This window comes from Ruditapes philippinarum, unplaced genomic scaffold, assembly GCF_026571515.1.
Source record: "Ruditapes philippinarum isolate M1 unplaced genomic scaffold, ASM2657151v2 ctg646_1_1_1_1, whole genome shotgun sequence".
In the NCBI taxonomy this organism is placed as follows: Eukaryota; Metazoa; Mollusca; class Bivalvia; order Venerida; family Veneridae; genus Ruditapes; species Ruditapes philippinarum.
Window position 1 is genome coordinate 138,525 of NW_026856735.1, and position 18,740 is coordinate 157,264.

Sequence of the window (18,740 nt, forward strand, 5' to 3'; positions counted from 1 at the left end):
TCAATATAGTATCGACTTTTTTCTTCTATGAAAATTAACACGCATAATTTTTAAGAAATACAGCGTTTTCATTGAATGACAAATAAAGCTGGACACTAAAATCAGATTCCTCACAGCGATTACCTCCCTTTACAGATTTTAATCACTGCCTTCGCAGACGCCACATGACGATGAAAGTCACATGACGTAACGTCGAAATTCAAATGTAAATATCGATCGTTACATAGAAAATCTAACGTCATTTTTCTCTTTCTGCTTTATTTTTAATTTTCGTACCTACGTTCGTTATAGTTTATCAAAAATTATCAAATGTATACAAAATAATAAAAACTAAATTCAAAAGCTAAAAAATATAAAATATCAGAAATTCTGATATATATCAGACCGTGATGGCAGATATCTATGTGTACTGATACGGGGAGATAACTGCGTAGGAGATTGCTCTTTAATATGGTGGCTGATTTGGAACGCTTTTGTGCGTCGTGTTGGCGATGGCGACAAGACAAAGCGCCCATTGTCAGACTTTTGTCTTGTCGTCATGTCGCTAAGGATGTACGCCAAACGACACGTTGTCGTGTGGCGTGTTATCGCGATGTCACAATGTCGCTCGGTTCAAATCGAAGCATTGGCTTATAAGCCAAGCGACAGGGTGACATCGCGAAAACGCGCCGTTTCGCGTTTTGTCGTGTTGTCGCTAGCGACAAGACATAAAGGCGATAATGTTACAGGTTGCGTTGTCGCTATCGACAACGCAACGTGCAATGTACCAAATCAGTCGCCATACTATAACGCTATTATTATATTGGCTGATTTGGAACGCTTTTGTGCGTCGTGTTGTCTAGCTACAACACGACAAAGCGCCAAACGGTACGTTGTCGGACTTTCGTCTTCTCGCCATGTCGCTAACGATGCACGCCAAATCGCGCATTGTCGCTTGGCTCAAATCAAAGGATTGGCTTATAAGCCGAGCGGCAGGGCGACATCGCGACAATGCGCCGCATGACAACGCGCCGTTTGGCGTGCATCGTAAGCGACAGGACGACTAGACGAAAGTCCGACAATACGCCGTTTAACGCTTTGTCGTGCTTTCGCTAACGTCAACACGACGCACAAAAGCGTTCCAAATTAGCCACGATAGTTAAGAGATAAATAGTTTTCTTCTATAAATATAAAAATTATCAACATCCCTTGAGTGTCAATTGATATAAACATATAAAGAAAGGAATAGTGGATTCGAACTATACTTTTCATAGCGATTGTTAATTTATAGATGCTATATAAACCCTTATTAAAGTAACATGAAAATTGGAAATCCTTCATAAAAAATAGATATATTAAATTATATTACATCTGTATTGGATAGTAACTCTGTGACGATTTTGGAAAAGTTCAATTCCTCAAAGGTCAAGTCACCTATCAATCACCGATATAGTTCGAATACCTAATGTCGCCAACCGGGTCAGCAACGTCGTTGGTTCAAATCCCGTTAATCGCCAACCACACAAACAACCTTGCTGGTTCGAAGCCTTTAGTCGCCAACTGTACAAAGTAAGTGGTTGGTAAAACAATGCTGTGAATTTGATTTCGACATGTTAATTTGTCGTATGCTATGACACAATAAATTGCGTGTTATGAAATGAAATTAAAAGACTTGGTGAAAATAAAACATGTTTATTCCTTTTTAGCCAAACAGTTAAAACTACGGGTTTAAGTGATATTTTCACATCACATTCACGCGTCGTTGAAATGAAAATTTCAGATACAATGCATACAATGTATTTGGAAGATGGATGAATACATGCAACAATAATTCAAACAACAAGATGAAAACAAAATTATGGCAACATATCAATAAGAGACAATTACTCAAGACATCTTATATGACAAAAACATATTGGGTTCCTAACACAAATACAAAGAAAAGCAACAACCTAAAACTATTACATAAAGAACATTCTCGTCAAATTATACGAAATCATCCTTGTCTGTTAGTTAAAGTTATAAAATAAGTCAAACAAAGATCATTATAATAAATTTCACATTTTTTCATGATATTCAAAATTTTGCTAGAAAAGAATACTGGTTCCACAGCAGTTTCTGGTCTCTAGCAGTTTTCCGGCCGTTTATCATTTTCGTTCACGAAATTTTGATTTTATAGAAACCATTTACAATTTGGCCGTGGCAAAACGTTATGAACAGTGACAGTGATATTTTAGTTAGTGATTCCTGTTAGAATGTCCTGTCATAAATATAACCGTGTCGCTGATTGTTTCAATTAACAACGGCATAAAATAAAACCCTAAGAACGCACTTTTATGCATGCGCGAAAAAAGAAAGACTATATTTCATTCAACAAATTAAAACCATTCATACATGCATTCAGCAACCGTAATCCAAACGCCTCTCACAGAAATCTGATGAGAGTTAGTGTCCTTGGAAATAAACGAAATATATAGCTGCTCCCTGATCTTGTATTTTACACAAACCGGTCTTTGTGTCGGTTACAACTTTCCATTTGCATCATTCCTTCGCGTTCATACGAATCTGTAGAATCATCACAATCGGAAGTGTTAACGGAACATCTCCTCTTCAAACATGAAGGTAAAAATATGGACAACGGAAGTACTGTTTTCTCGCTGACTGGTTCAGGAGTTTTCGGCTGAGTAAACAAACTTATAATTGTGCTTATAGATATAACCAAGATGCAACCAATCAAATTAAAGTACATATATGATATGGAATAAAATGTTTGTAGACCGGTGCGGTCGGTATCTGTCGAGGACGACACGTGATCCTGAAGCGTGGACAAATTTGATATGATTGTGCTCATGTTCATTGGTGTTGGTGTTGTCCGATATGTAATAAGTGAACTATTTGTCGTATCTGATGCGGAACATTGGTCTGTAGGTCCGAGTGGAAGGTATGGCGCTTTTGGCACAGTTGCTGAGAAGTTTTGACCAAGAATTATCCATAAAACAAAGCACATTCCAGTAAAGGTACCAACTATTACTGCCTTCGGTCGGGCTCTTCGAAAAAACACTGATATCAGAAAAAGTCCTGCTTCTGGTCCCGTTATTGCCCCCATAAATCCAGCCATTATTTGTCCTAAAGGACCTTCTACATTTGATAGAAGAAATGCAAAACCGACGGATATCAGTCCATAAATAGCAACCACAGCCTTAGATATGTTAGTTCCCTTTTCATCGGAGACATTTTTAAAAAATACTTTTATAAAATCTTCGTACGTTACAGCGGAAAGACTACTTAAACCTGAAGAAATTGTGCTGAGCGAAGCCGCTGCTAAAGCAGCTATGAATAGACCCGGTAAACCTGGATAATCATGAAACAGCTCAAGCATTGTAAATGGAATTATTTGATTCAAATTTTTCACCTGACCCGATGCAAGTGGATCACAACCCTTGTTTGAAAAATATGCAAATATTGCAAGACCTTGAATCATTACCAATATCCACGTGAATGAGTAAATTGGCGCAGCGATGTAAAATAATTTCCGTGCAGTTGCCATACTCGGAGTTGAGTTGATTCTCTGTATCCCGGCTTGAGTAATTGATAAGTACAGAAACTGGGACGGGGCACCAATAACCAGCGTCCAGAATGTATGACGTAATGTGGGATCTGGATCGAAGTTGAAGAAGTTCAGACGAGTCTCACTTAACTTGAATACGTTTGACATTCCACCAGCGTTGATTGTACTTTTGACTAACACTGAAATGAATGAAAGTACGATTGATGTTAAACTGCATTTGTTTTAAACTACATCATAACTACTAAGGGAGTTTCCAAAGAAATGTTTTGCATATTTTGTGCTTTCAAAGAGTATATTAAAGGCCTAACAGCAGCCTATTGGTATATCTATTTCCCTCTAGACACACATAAGAAAGATAGGCAGAAAGAAAGAAAGAAAGAAAGAAAGAAAGAAAGAAAGAAAGAAAGAAAGAAAGAAAGAAAGAAAAAAGAAAGAAAGAAAGAAAAAAAAGAAAGAAAGAAATAAAGAAATATAGAGAGAACTAAAGAAAGAAAGAAAGAAAGAAAGAAAGAAAGAAAGAAAGAAAGAAAGAAAGAAAGAAAGAAATAGTGCTCAAAGTATCTTTGCTTCGGTCGGTTTAATGGATCTGTAACTATAATGGTAGGAGACATTGGAAAGTATTGTGTACAAATTTCTAAAAATGAAAGGCGTTTTGCAGAGAAAAAAAATCAATTGTTCAATAATATATAAGAATAATTCTTAATTATCTTAGCATATATTTCTGTTTACAGTGCCCCAGGTCATTTATGTAAGAAATTCATATGTTATTTTTTTAGGCTTTTAAAACCTCAGTGGAGTCCCTCTAATATGTTTATATAAATAAAAGAATTTCTTTGCATGACTTCTGTTGCTACACTGTTTATTTTAAATTACCGTAACGTACTTTTAACACAAGTGTGACAATCCATTAAAATAGCATACACGTATATAGGTATCCATTTGTTAGAAAATAAGTTGTTTTTATTTGTTTGGGTCGTCAGACCAAACAAATAATGGTAGCGAAATTTCAGACCCTGATGCTGTTAATTGCAAATGCAGAAAGTAATCCGCTTTTTTGAAGCGGTTACTTCCCTTTATATGTACACTAACGCTGAAAAATTCAGGGGAGATCACTGCGTAAAGATTGTCAAATGACAGGCGCATTAATTTTCAAGCAAAATATTTGCCGAATGGTCGAAGAATGCTGTATAAAACTGTATTAACACGAGTGTTGTTTTTGTGATGGGCTTTATATGCATAGTATTCTTCTCTCATCTAACAATCATTTTCGTATATAAGTTAAAATGCTCTTTGAAGTTTTGCGAGAGTGAGCATCCACTTTTTACTATTTATGTCATACAACCGAACTGTTACTGGTAAAGTCGCCGGGTTTTTTTAATGCATTTATATACCATTACAAAAATATAATTAACCATGATTACGTGTTGACTAAAATAGTAGCTTAAGAAGACAAGGCTGAACAACATGCCGTGATAAAAAATTGCATTCTTGCTTTGGAAAGTAAATATAGCTCTTCATAATATATTACTGGAATATTAGCAGAACAATTCTTTCAAATTATATAAATAAATGAGATGCAGAAAATATGTGCTTTATTGCAAAACTGTAATTGATTAATATTTATAAATTACTTAGCATTTAAATAACTGTATTGTGAATGTCAATCTTTCTTTATTTAAAGGTAGAAACAAGTGCTCTACTAAACTTGATATATATTTAAAAAATTGGTAAAGTTAACGCACGATAGATTGTTTATAAGCCACAATTTACTGCTTAGACAAGAGTGGGCGAGCATAAAGTTTCAGCTCGTATTTTTTTTTGTTTTTTGAGCTACCTATAATTTAAACATTATGTAATAAAATGGTTTGATGAAAACGTTTTATTAATACATTAATTTCGGGAATTTCTGCCCTGCGTCAAAAATATATCTTAACGCGCCATAGTGAGCTAACAGTGGTAAGTATTCATAATCACATAATATATTATAAGGTCTCAGAATATCCAGATGATATGACATTTTTTGTTCGTTATAACATATTGTCAATAAAATGCTGCAGTAGAAAAAAAAGTACTTGCAAATAAAATGAAAAAATATGCAATAAATATTTCAGCTGAAATTATCCTACCTAAATATTTCTATTAAAGCTCAATGAATTAAGATTAAAGATTAAATATTTAAATAAATCTGCTTCAATAACATCATATCTGATCACGGTTTTAATTTAAAGTTGAGGTATGGTATATGTGAAATTTATTTTGAAGTAAATAATATTGCGTTTTATCACGAAAATATCTAATGTACAAATAAACATTATAATCATACATCATACAACAAAGTTACGCAAGGGAAATTTTCTCATTTAATTTTGACAATTTATGCGCAAATGCATTATATATTAATTATTTCGCACATAAAACCCCAAAAACATTTGTAAATATTACAGTTTCATTGATATAATTTTACTAGTTTATGTTCCACTACATCAGTTTTAACTATCTTTGAATTTGTAAGCTAAAATGATATTTTGTCAGTAACATCTTCCTTGATGTCAGCAAGAAATATAACAAGATCTTTGCCAAACGTTTTATTCATCATTAATGCGTGAATGCAGTTATTTGTTACATTTTTAAATACCATAATACATTTAACTATTCAATAAAGGCATTAATATTTTATATATACCAAATGATATAATGTAAATTTATTAGTCACTTAAGTGACATGACAGTTTAGAGTAAGCGTCGGTACCGTCTTTTGTCTAAGGTTCTGAATGACCGGGTCACGTCAATCAGTGGGCGGAGCAATCTCTTCTCTGGCGTAATGTCAATTGTGTACGCGGTAAATTGATAAAAAGCTAAAAAGCGTGCATATTTAGACGCTAGATTCAAATAACGTTTTCTCGTTGACGTCATTTTCTGTACTATGTTGGTTTTCTCATGGGGCAGCCCAATTATAACGATTTGGCATCATAATACTTAATGTAAAAACGTCAAATAACATCGTGCATTTCAAATGTTAAATGTTTATACTAAATCACATTACTGTTCACGATGTATTGCACAAAAATACATTTTTGATGTTTTTATCAATTTTTGAATTACGAGCCAATTGACAACAGTTACAATAAAAAGCAAAACTAGGCCGAAAAATGAGTTAAACATAACCGTAAATGTATTAATGTATACGCATTTCTTCTACGTGACTGCTGCAGCAAATACACAAGCCATTACCGTGAGGTGAATTGATATTGTTTGTTTTTGTTTTGCTTTTCTTCTGCACTCCACATCTGCGAACAATTCTGACTAATATTCAAATGCGGCGGATAATGACCAAGTGAACTTTTGACCTTACTACACAAGCGTTTTAACATAACTAAGAGAGACAATAATAATCATACTTTGATCGAGAAGAAGGTTAAATAAGCAAGCAAAAAGGATATACAATGGGCAAAATGTAATGAAACAAGATAAAATATTAATGTAATCAGTTTTGTTTTGTTTTTTGTTTTGTTTTTTTTGTTATTATTTTTTTTGTTAGTTTTTTTTTTGTTTTTTTTTTTTTTTTTTTTTGTTTTTTTTTTTTTTTTTTTTTTTTGGGGGGGGGGGGGGTGCAATTTGTTGGGAAGGTACTGATATAAAGATCTCCTTTGTTACACAACTTTGTATTAATTTCTAATGATTAAGAAATTATTTCTAATTCTTATCAAATATATCTTATGATAATAGAAGATTATCAATAAAAACAACAACATTTGTGTTTGTTCTCCATCACACCAAGCTTGGTCTTTGTTGTTATAACCGAATACTGTTGTGATAATTATTACATTCCTGATAGATGTTTTCTTGTTGTATATACAGTACAGTACATGTATATACAGTTTATATCTTCAGGGCTGAAAGAAAATAATGTACTGTTCGTATTTTAGTGTAATTAAACGTACGCACTGTATTTGATTTACATGTTGTTTGTATTTATGTAATCAATTAAATTAAATGTTGGGAATATATATTATAAAACAGAGAGATAATGTCTCTTAAATGATACGTACCTGCAAGTATCCCTACAAGCATGACGATTGATTGAAAGACGTCAGTCCATATGACGGCCTTGAATCCCCCAATTGACGTGTAGATAATGGCAGATGACGAGAAAATAAGAATTGATGACCACATTGGTAGTTTGGCTACTGATTCCAAGGCCAACGCTGTACCATACATTACAATGCCCATGTAGAACGTATAATGGATAACGCCTAACGTAACGGCGACGTAACGTACAGAGTTAGTTTTGTAACGTAGGAAATAGTACTCGTAAACACTGGTGACTTTTAGAGGGTGGAATATCGGTACAACAATAAGTGCAGCAAGTAAATAACCACAAATGACACCAACACATTGCATGGCATACTGGAGACCGTAGGCGTACGCTTCCGCCGGAAATCCCAAAATTAAGATGGACGACTGGAACGTGACGACAAAAGATAATCCAACTGGTAATGACCTCAATTTCCTGTTTCCAAGGAAATAATTTTCCGTCGTATTATGTTTTTTGTCCCGGAATGCAAAGAATATCCCAATTGCAACAGAAACAAGTATAAGAAGTCCAAAAACAACAAAATCCGGGACAGAAAATGAGCGCGCGAGCGTTTCCGTATCCATCTCTCTACAAGAGCGCACGTGTTGATAGTAATCCGACGACTGTTAACTTAATATCCAACTGACATCTGTTACTACAGAGATTTTGACTGTAGCATGGCAAATGCGTTTTACTACAAGGACTAAATAAACAGTGTCCCTAAAATAAACAAGATTAGTTACATCATATAACAAATTATAAAGGTTTTGCGTTCTAAAGTTAAAGGTCAGTGCTTTGTGTTCCTGGTGTTAACTATCATTATCGAGACTTTTGCTTTGATAGGATAAGGGTCATTAACGAACGATTTAAATAGTAAATAGTACCACATTTCTCTTCCGTAGAAAAAAATTAAGTAAACTAAAAACATTAAAACCCAATTTCGCATAGTATCAAAATTTAGGTTCCATATGGATAAAAAAGAAAAGAAAAATGCGCTAACTGATCAGGTAGAAGTTTTACACGCGTTTTCTTTTCAGCAAAATTCGATGGAGCCAAAATATAAGCAACGCGATCAGGAAATCATATTGCAGTTAAATAACATAACTTCTTATTTTTTATCATTAACGTTCATATATTATATTTAAAGATTATATAAAGTACGGTGTACTAATAAACTATACATGTATATAGATCTAGAAATAATCTAACAAAGCTTTGTTTTTATACAGTTTTATTTAAGAATTCAAATATCTAATGTATAAACAGAATTTCGTTTTTTTTTTTCAGATTTTATTTATAGCCTATAATTAAATAGAATGAATACATCGAGTTAATCTAAAAAGAAACACGTTCTACAAGCAGCCGTATCTAATAGCTATAAAACTGCTCGTATTGTTATCCTTGAGAAAGAAAAACATGCCAATCTAAGCATCAGGGAGAAAAAACGCGCATAAAATCCAAACACTTAACCGAATTTTTGAGATTACCAATGGTGTCAGACAAAACCCTTAAGCTGTACTAGGGAATTGATATATTGAAACCGTTATAAGCTGTACTATGGGGAGTTTTACATTGAAAACCGTTTAAGGCTGTACTATGGGGAGTTTAACATTGAAAACCGATTAAGGCTGTACCATGGGAAGTTAAACATTGAATACCGCTTGAGCCTGTACTATGGGGAGTTGAACATTGAATACCGCTTTAGTCTGTACTATGGGGAGTTGAATACCGCTTAAGCCTGTACTATGGGAAGTTGAATACGTTGAAAGAGATTTGCATTTCCCTCTAGTTGAATATCGCTTGAGACAGAGCTAAGGGGAGTTAAAATTTGAAAAAAATTTGATTCTGGGCTATGGGAAATTAAATATAGGTAGTTGAACATTGAATACCATTTAAGTCTGTACTATGGGAAGTTGAACATTGAATAGCGATTGAGTCTGTACTATGGGAGTTAAACATTGAATATAGCTTGGGCCTGTACTATGGGAAGTTGAACATTGAAAACCGTTTAAGGCTCTACTATGGGAATTAGAACATTGAATAGCGATTGAGTCTGTATTGTAGGGAGTTGAGCATTGAATACAGCTTGAGCCTGTTCTATGGGGAGTTGAACATTGAATAGGGTTTGCGTCTGTGCTATGGGGAGTTGAACGCTGAATACAGCTTGAACCTGTCCTATGGTGAGTTGAACATAGAATAGCGATTGAGCCTGTACTATGGCAAGTTGAAAAAAGCGATTGAGTCTTTCCTATGGGGACTTAAAAACTGAAAACCGTTTAAGCCTGTACAATGGGGAGTTGAACATTGAATACCGCTTGAGCCTGTCCTATGGGAAGTTAAACATTGAATAGGGTTTGAGTCTGTGCTATGGGAAATTGAACATTGAATAGAGTTTGAGTCTGTAATATGGGAAGTTGAACATCGAATAGGGCTTGAGCCTGTCCTATGGGAAGTTAAACATTGAATAGGGCTTGAGTCTACGCTATGGGAAATTGAACATTGAATAGGGTTTGAGTCTGTGTTATAGGAAGTTGAACATTGAATACCGCTTGAGTCTGTACTATTGGGAGTTGAACATTTAATACCGCTTGAACTTGTCTTATAAACATTGAATATGGTTTGAGTCTTTGCTATGGGAAGTTGAACATTGAATACGATTTGAGTCTTTTCTATGGGAAGTTGAACATTGAATAGGGTTTGAGTCTGTGCTATGGGAAGTTGAACATTGAATAGGGTTTGAGTCTGTACTATGGGAAGTTGAACATTGAATAGGGTTTGAGCCTGTTGTATGGGAAGTTGAACATTGAATAGGGTTTGAGTCTTTGCTATGGGTTGTTGAACATTGAATAGGGTTTGAGTCTGTGCTATGGGAAGTTGAACATTGAATAGGGTTTGAGCCTGTGCTATCGGAAGTTGAACATTGAATAGGGTTTGAGCCTGTACTATGGGAAGTTGAACATTGAATGAACATTGAATTGGGTTTGAGGCGATGCTATTAGAAGTTGAACATTGAATAGGGTTTGAGTCTGTGCTATTGGAAGTTGAACATTGAATAGGGTTTGAGTCTGTGCTATTGGAAGTTGAACATTGAATAGGGTTTGAGTCTGTGCTATAGGAAGTTGAACATTGAATAGGGTTTGAGTCTGTCCTATGGGAAGTTGAACATTGAATACCGCTTGAGTCTGTACTATAAGGAGTTGAACATTGAATACAGCTTTAGCCTGTACTATGGGAAGTTAAGCATTGAATAGGATTTGAGTCTTTGCTATGGGTTGTTGAACATTGAATAGGATTTGAGTATGTGCTATGGGAAGTTGAACATTGAATAGGGTTATAGCCTGTACTATGGGAAATTGAACATTGAATAGGGTTTGAGTCTGTGATATGGGAAGTTGAACATTGAATACCGCTTTAGACTATTCTATGGGGAGTTGAACATTATATACAACTTGAGCCTGTACTATGGGAAGTTAAACATTGAAAAACTGTTTTAGCCTGTACTATGGGGAGATGAACATTGTACATTATTTCCATAATATCTCATTAACATTCTCGACAATATGGGAGTACGAGATCCGACTATTTACTTTGGTTTTTAATGTTCTGAATGGATCTCTCCTCTTCAGCTTTTTTATTTCGACATTAAATAAATATCCCTATGACTCGCAACCGTGTCAGGCACAGTATTTACATTGGCATGATGATGATAAAGTGTAATTGTGTGTGTTCGGGTACAACATTTCTTTTGTTAACATCACGAACGAGCTTCCGGGAACAAGGTGTTATGCTGTATGATGTTAATGGCTCACTTATAACCATTTTTTGTTTTAAGTGCTTTTTGTCATAGGTCCATTATTATAAATTGATTTCATTTTAATAAAATAACAACAAAATATATACTAAAAAGGCGATGAGACGAAAGGTGAATAGCAAAAGTTATATTCAAGAGACGTCGTAAGAGCTATTTCAAAAACGTTATTTTTGAATTGCATTCTCTTTTTAAAACATTTACGGCGTTATTGCTATCGGTTTTACGGGAGAATATATAGATATAATTTACATAACGAGACCAGAAAGAGAAAACGAGACGTGTCCCGGATCTAATACTCTTTAAAAGTTTTAAAACAACATATGCATCATGTCCATTTTGTTGTTTTTGATTTGTTTCGTGATGAACATAACGACTGGAGTTTATTTGTGCGCCGCCCAAAGTTACAGTGATCAGAGAGCCTTGATTGACCTAATGTTTGACCCAAGATATTACAGGAAAGATATCCGTCCGGTGAAAAACTTGTCCGAAACCTTACAGGTAATTTCTAAAGATTTTCTTCCGACTTTTAAAGTAGACTGGTTTACAACCACGGATTTATATTACAATGTAATATAAATCCGTGTTTACAACGAAACAGTTTCAATAGGAATATCAAATATTGATAAAAACAAGAAATGCATCATTTGGAGACGAAATATGGCTTGAAAATGTGAACATTTTTATGATGAATATTGAATATTGTGTTCTAGGACAATTCATTATATGTTATATAAATGACAATGGATATAACGAAACAGTAAATGAATAAATATTTTAATAAATCTTTTAAGGTAATTTTTATAATCACTCACTTATTTCAGGTCAATTTTACTCACGAAATAAGAATGGTAGAAGCCCTGGATGTCCCAGCAGCAGAGATATGTGTACTGTCCTATTTTACACTCTCCTGGTTCGACCAAAATTTACTCTGGAACAGTTCCGACTTTAATGGTCTATCAACCATCGATCTTCCAGTTGGGTTGATTTGGTCTCCGTCTTTGGAAAGAGCTTCTTCCGAAACATGTGGACCCAACAAAAGACAGCAAGAATTAAAGACAGCAAAAGTGACATCCAACGGACGTGTGAAGTTAAACATCATCAAATACACATCTGCGTATTGTGTAATCAACATGTTTCTGTATCCGTTCGATGAACATGAATGTTATTTCTTATTTTATGACTCTAGATATTCTAATAAGGAGTTGAAACTTTATCTTATTGAAGAAGATCTTGTGATAACACATAATTACATTGCAAATCAAGAATGGGATATAAAATGGTTGGCGTCTGCAATTTACAACCGACCGATCTATGAAGAGTCTATAAATATCTCAATTGTTTCCGACCATTTACAGACAAGTCGACGACCAGGCTTTGTTATCATTAACTTGTTTTTACCTGCTTGGCTTCTATCCTGTTTGAATCTCTGTGTCCCACTTATACCACCGGATTCGGGGGAACGGTTGTCATTTGCTGTAACTCTCTGCCTAGCTCTGATGTTTGTAAACATGTCTTTAGTCGCTGATATGCCAAGAAATTCATTGAAGATAGGTGTATTATCATGGGTTCTGTCTGTAGCTGACTTTATGCATACGCTTAGTATTATATGGAGCATAGTCATTATTCGCATATCAAAATTGTCGAGAGAAACAACAACCATTCCTTCGATTTTTCTGAAGATTCTGATAAAACCAAAACAAGACCACCAGGACGTGCGTCAAGATATTGGCAACGTTCATGGCAAGCGTGCTGAAAAAGTTGATTCAAAATCTGAAATACCGAAATATGAATCAGAACATATTATAGACAGAAAAACATCGACTAGAAGTTCATGTCACGAAGATGTCGGTTTGATAACGTCAGAAAGGGTGGATGGTGTGGAATGGAATGAAGTTTCAAGGTTGCTCGACAAAATTTATTTCTCAGTTTCAATCGTTTTTGTAACAATTATGTTAGGTATTAATATATTTATATTCCGTGAAAATTTCTCAGCACTGTTTTGAATGATCGGTTTCGGTAGTTTCAGTTTAATGATTATTCTGGTCTTATATTTATTTTTACAAATTTTCTTAAAAAACATTATTAATATTTCAGTAGTTTAAAATTGAATACAGTCGATAAAGTAAAATTGCATTTGTTAAGGAACTCCGTGTCAGAGTGTCATCTTAAGACAACTTGCCCTTCACGGGTTCAAATCACACATGCCTCTGGCCGCTGTGGGTTCGAATCTCGCCAGAGACTTTATCTTGAACAAGCGTCCCCTAGAATACGACGTTCTCCTTAATGATTCATCATTTCTCTGACGTCATTTGTATAACAATAGATTTAACCGCAAACGGTTCCCTGTGCTATTTTGTTAGTAAATGTATTGTGGCGAAATTCTTATTGTAATCCATAAATCTAATAATTCTATGAAGAGATCTATCAATTGAGTGATATTTTCTTAATATCTGTATATTTTGTCGACTATTACACTTAGAGACATCCGTACATGATTGAATACAGTTACTGACAATACTGAATACAGTACATCTTGAATCACATGGTTGTTTCTATGTTGTCTGGTTACATGTACAAAGATATAGGCGAGGTCTTCTAATACCTCAAATTATACAGTGTAAATTGAAACGGAAAAGTGTAATCTGAAATGATAAAGTGTAATTTGAAACAAAACAGTGTAATTTGAAACAATACAGTGTAATCTGAAACGATACAGTGTAATTTGAAACAAAACAGTGTAATCTGAAACGATGCAGTGTAATTTGAAACAAAACAGTGTAATCTGAAACGATACAGTGTAATTTGAAACAAAACAGTGTAAACTGAAACGATACAGTATAATTTGAAACGATACAGTGTAATTTTAAACAATACAGTGTAATCTGAAACTATACCGTGTTCAAAATGTGCAATGATATACCGTATGAAAATAAATTCATGTATATCAAAAAAGAATTCGAAACAATACAGTGAAAAAACCATACAGTTAAATTAGAAACGATACCGTCTAATTTCGAAACGATACCGTGCTTTTAGAATTGAAATAGAGTAATTCGAAACGATACAATGTTATATGTTATTCGAAAGGAAACAATGTATTTCGATACTGCACGGCACTAAAGAAATCATGCGATATGACAAAATTCCATGAGAAAATTCTACGAGTAAGGCCGGTATTCCATATATACCGTAACGCGTTGCGTGAACGTGAAGCGCGAACGTGAAAAATCAAACAAACGATTTTCCATTGTATGTATTCCTTATCACCTGTCCCTTAATGAGTACAGGGACAAAAAATAATTCTGGAAAATGTTTAAATCAAAATATAATTCTGACTGTTGCGAATCTGTTGACTTAAATGATTTCTATAAACATTTTAAAGAATTGACCTCAGAATTAAAAATGGATGAGGATGAAGACTGTATAGATTTTTTTATGATTTTGATTCTCATGTTGAATTAAACGATTATTTTTTTTTCATTATAATTCTTTTGAAGAAATAATTTTGGTCTCTGTAGAGATTTTTACCAAATTTAGTAAGACCGCTTTTAAGATATTATTACCTGCATTTATATATGTACATTTCACTGGATGACTACAATGTTAATTTTAATATTATCATAATGAAGTTTTAATTTTAACGATTATTTATTTATGATGAATAATTCATTTGAAAATTGTTTCATTTGTAATAATCACACCAGCAACATTACAGAAAAAAGCGTAAAATTGCCGTCAGTGTGAATGAACATTCGTTGTATTTTGCTCTACAGCAAATCAAAGAAAAAAGATGTCGTATATTATATAGTTTATCAAGAACCAATCTAATCTTTTAGATTAACGTTATTCATAAACAACTAATAAAAACCTTACTTTATTATGTTATGTAGCTACTTCAAGAGCCATAAAATGCTACTTAGTACACGTGTTCCAAAAAAACATGTTTAAAGAACATGAACCTTGAACGGGTTGTGTAACAATTTTTTGGGGGGTCACAGTAACTTATTGTAGCGTATGTTCTGACAATTATTGGAGTATAATATCGCCTGCTGTAAAACTAATGTACTTTTCACTTTGACGTGTACGAAAACACGAAAGGTTGATGAACTTGAAACATTGTGTATGTAAATGGGAAAAAAACAATTATCCAATCAATACAATTCTGTATTAAATATATATTGTATACGTATATAAATTATATGAATTCACTACAAACTTGAAATAAAGAATATGATATATTATTCTAAATATTGAAGATTTTTTTTACCAAATTTTAAGCAACTGCATTGTTTACAGATATAAGTACATGTACATGAAAAGACAGACCAATTTACAATTGTGAGTCCCCGCAGAATCAAAACAATGCGTATGATGCTCAAATGATTAATCAATCAATCAATCAATCAATTACTTAATTGAATAATTCAATTTCTTTATATTTATTTTATTTCTTTTTTTTCTTCCTATAATTTTCGTTGCTTTTTGTTTGTTTTTTTTTACATTTTTTTATTTCTTTTTTATTTGCTTGTGCATTAATTAATTAATCAATTAATTTGAGTAATTCATTCATTCATTCATTCTCGTTCTTTCGTTCATCGGGTCGGTTGTTTGTTCATTCGTTGTTTACAATGTAATGTTTTATATCCTGCATGTTGTGCGATGTTAGTGAATTGGATCAAAGACTATATTATAAAGTCAATTATATCTTGACTCGAAATGAGAACAAATCGTGTAAAATGGCGCCATACATTTACAATGTGTCCATTGAGGGGCAAATGGATGTTACCGTTAAACCCCTTTTAGATCAACTAGTCTAAATTACGTGCAAAATTATGCATAATATGTATGGATTATATTACGTTAATTATTATTTTGCGTACACTCAAGCTGCTTAAAGCCTATGTCACAAATAAAGGGTCAGGGGCCAATCTACACATCAGTGCAATCTGACCAGGCGGTGTCTACCTGCGCACTTGTGCAGTTCGACCGGGCGGTGTCAACCTGCACACCAGTGCAATCTGACCAGGCGTAAATCTGTGCATCAGAGCAGTTTGATTAAGCTGTGTCGACATGCATACCAGTGCAATCTGACCAGTCGGTGTCAACCTGTACACCAGTGCAGTTCGACCAGGCGGTGTCAACCTACACACCAGTGCAGTTCGACCAGGCGGTGTCAACCTCCACGCCAGTGCAGTCTAGCCAGGCGGTGTCAACCTGTACACCAGTGCAGTTCGATAAGGTGGTGTTAACCTGCACACCAGTGCAGTTCCACCAGGCGGTGTCAACCTGCAAACCAGTGCAGTTCCACCAGACGGTGTAAACCTTCGCATCAGTGAAGTCTGATTTGGCGGAGTCGACCTGCGCACCAGTGCAGTTCGATCAGGTCTTTATTGGTGTCAACTGGATTTTAGCATTACTGAAATAACTCAAAAAATGAATGTACTGTCAAAATTTAAAATACGACAAATCCATTACGAAAATGGGTCAAATGTAACGGATGCAATTCTTAAATAACACATGAAAACAGTTTTACAAATACTAGTATTTGCAAATATTATGACGGCGATAACAATTGTGTACATATTAATGTTTATTATAATGTTAACATCGTAATTGATATTTTAATATGTACATAGTTAACAGGTCTGTTGTACAAATACTGGATATTTTTCCCACATCAGCTCTACTCAAACTTTTAAAGTGTACGTGAACTTACATAAATCAGGTTGCAGGTTTGCCGAAGATTGCATATAAACAGAAAATAAATTGGTTCTTTTCAAAAGGAGATATTAATTTATTGTATAAATGAAGCTTTTTATTTATATATATTGCACAAATGGCGCAATAGAAATATGTTACAGGTTGCTGATGGGATATAAGTTAGATACATGTGTAGGATATACCGGTATTGCAAGGATGAGATCCAATCACAATGCCATATAAATACATCGTTATAGATGCTTTTCACATAGCAATTATAACACCCCCACCCCCACCCCTTGGCCGCCATTTTGAGGGTCATTTCCAATATATTATTTATGCCTAGGATAAGACAAGTTAAATGTTGCTCATCATAGACGCTGCCAAATGATGTGAACAGTCAATCAACATTGAAAATCGTTCTCTATTACAGTTGAATATCCGAAGCACAAATCAAATCTTTCTTCATGTTCTTGGTATGTGCTCATTGTTTAATAATTAAGTTGCATATTTTTGTGAAAAAGTAGAACCTAATGCATAAATTCACAAAGTAATGCTATGTCTGAAATTCAGAAATGTTTGTCTGTTGCGACAAATATTGTAACGTCTGGTCGAAACAAAATAAATTGGATAACAAATAAAATTGAAATGATTGGTATACTTAAAATAAATGCAAGACAACATGTGCTGATAATATGTCCATTTAAATATTGGTACGAATTGCATAATGTTCGAATGTTTTTGAGGACGAACTATTCTGCAGTGATCTCCCCTTACTGGCCATAGTGTAACCGGTGCTCAGAGTTAACGGTTGAGGGAGAACCGCCTTAGTGGGCGTGGTTTTAGCTTTGTAACTTGTAATTTAATGATTGATCAAAGTTGTCTTGGTTCCCTTCCGCTCCGTCGACGAAGACTAAATTTCAACAGAGGCGGAGGAAATGAAGTGAGTGACACTGCCTCAGTCGGTACCTCTCTCAACGGTTAAGTTTTAGAACGAGCGACTATAGACTGGCTCATTGGCACGTTATTTATTATGTAATGATGAATAAGAATATGATATTCAAACACGGCACTATCATTTCATTTAAACGTTTAATTTAATCGCTTAAATGTCTGTGACATGTTGAACATCAGAAAAGCTATTTTTTATTAAAAAGATTGAAAACAGTGTGATTCTGTTTAAACAAAACTAAAAATACACAAAATCAAGTTTAAAATTTCCACATGGCTGTACGGACAAATGCATATTTACTAGACGCCGCGTTCAGCGCGGCGCTCATAACTTTATCGTCTTCATAAAAACAGATAGAAAGTTTTACATACTGATGCAATTATTATATTTTCTATCATAATAACGTAAAACAGAATTTGACAATTCACGTGAATAAGCTGATTATTTTGATTTTTTTATATTTTGTTTTCTATTAGGAAATCGACCTCCAAAATGGCTGCCACTTTTGGCAAGGGAGGTAAATATTGTTTAAATCGGAAACAATCTACACATTTTAAAAAGATAACAACGTTGTAGAAGCATTGTCAGTCCGTACTCACTCCGAGATGTTTATTGATTGTCGAGAAGTTCCGATTTGATGAGATCTCGCTTTGAC

The 18,740-nt window shown here is 34.2% G+C and overlaps 2 protein-coding genes across 2 annotated transcripts; one reads left to right on the forward strand and one right to left on the reverse strand.

Annotated features, from left to right (window-relative positions):
- Nucleotides 1-1,762: 1,762 nt before the first annotated feature.
- Nucleotides 1,763-8,315, reverse strand: LOC132747518 (sodium-dependent multivitamin transporter-like). Its single transcript, XM_060736918.1, has 2 exons — nt 7,597-8,315; nt 1,763-3,726 (listed from the first exon to the last, which is right to left on the reverse strand). The coding sequence occupies exons 1-2, from the start codon at nt 8,204-8,206 to the stop codon at nt 2,477-2,479; spliced, it is 1,860 nt and encodes a 619-aa protein (XP_060592901.1). The 5' UTR covers nt 8,207-8,315; the 3' UTR covers nt 1,763-2,476.
- Nucleotides 8,316-12,278: 3,963 nt separating this feature from the next.
- On the forward strand, nt 12,279-13,436 carry LOC132747525 (neuronal acetylcholine receptor subunit beta-4-like). The gene has a single exon (XM_060736927.1). The coding sequence runs from the start codon at nt 12,279-12,281 to the stop codon at nt 13,434-13,436; it is 1,158 nt and encodes a 385-aa protein (XP_060592910.1).
- Nucleotides 13,437-18,740: the final 5,304 nt, after the last annotated feature.